Source organism: Labrus bergylta, chromosome 21 (genome assembly GCF_963930695.1).
Source record: "Labrus bergylta chromosome 21, fLabBer1.1, whole genome shotgun sequence".
Lineage (NCBI taxonomy): Eukaryota > Metazoa > Chordata > Actinopteri > Labriformes > Labridae > Labrus > Labrus bergylta.
In genome coordinates this window covers 9,763,508-9,764,419 of record NC_089215.1, presented here as the reverse complement: position 1 = coordinate 9,764,419, position 912 = coordinate 9,763,508, and the positions used below count along the sequence as shown (strand labels likewise).

The 912-nt window shown below is 41.8% G+C and overlaps 1 protein-coding gene across 1 annotated transcript in view; it reads right to left on the bottom strand.

Annotated features, from left to right (window-relative positions):
- crygmxl2 (crystallin, gamma MX, like 2) overlaps positions 1 to 555 on the bottom strand; it is a 1,826-nt gene extending 1,271 nt beyond the window's left edge. Inside the window, exon 1 of the mRNA XM_065949812.1 lies at positions 397 to 555. Within this exon, the coding sequence (XP_065805884.1) occupies positions 397 to 405 (9 nt within the window). The 5' untranslated portion in view covers positions 406 to 555. The remainder of the gene's footprint in view (positions 1 to 396) is intronic.
- Positions 556 to 912: the final 357 nt, after the last annotated feature.

The following is a 912-nucleotide window of genomic DNA, read 5'->3' as shown; positions in this document are numbered from 1 at the left end:
AGATTTCTTTGCCATGAGTCTTTCCAGTGCACAAGCCTCTCCGCTCTCCACACCTGTCTGTTTTTGTCCCGTTGCTTGACAGGTGAAAATCAAGCAATTGAAACATTTCTTCAGTCAACTTTTACTTGCAGAAGCCGCTCTTTGTAAGTGTGTCCAATCCAAAAAGCCCTGACATTTTCAGTGGGTCAGTTATTGTTGGTACAATGAATTTGTCATATTAACGCACTAAATTCTTCTTTCAGTTGCAGATATTTCTACTCATGAGGTCACTTGAAACCTCTCTTTATGCTGTTTCATTTTGTCTCGTAAAAAAAAATGGACACAATTCCAAATCATGCTGTTTTCCTTGGTCCCTGATTTGTCAAAGTTGTAACCATATTACTCTTGAGCTCATACCTTTCCCATGGTTGCAGGGCTGTTGATGTTTAGCGCATCGTAGCCCGGACACACTTACAGGTCCTTTTATACTCTCCCACTGATGATGAGGCCTCTGACACGTCAGGAACTACTACTCTTTACATTTTCAGTTGCCCTTTGTCTGACCACCCACGGGAACTTATCTCCAGTCTGCTAGAGTTTACCTATAGAATTGCCACCCTCCCCTTCCAAAAACAAACACCACACAAGAGCTATTCTGTGTTTGTATGACCCTTGTGCCACCATGACCTTGTGATGCAGCCTTTTGAAAAGTCAGACAATGGCCCTTTAGGAATGTGGCCCCCCTCACAACAAAGCTTATAGATTTGACACTGAGTTGGGACATTTTGGGTGGTGCACCTTCTAAGCTTGTACTTGACCACATTAGGGTTAAATTTCTTGTCTTCTTTGGGTAGAAAATTGTATGTGTCACTGACGAAAGACATGACATATGTAATATCGATTCATTCTCAGTTCATGAACAATGCTCTTTTT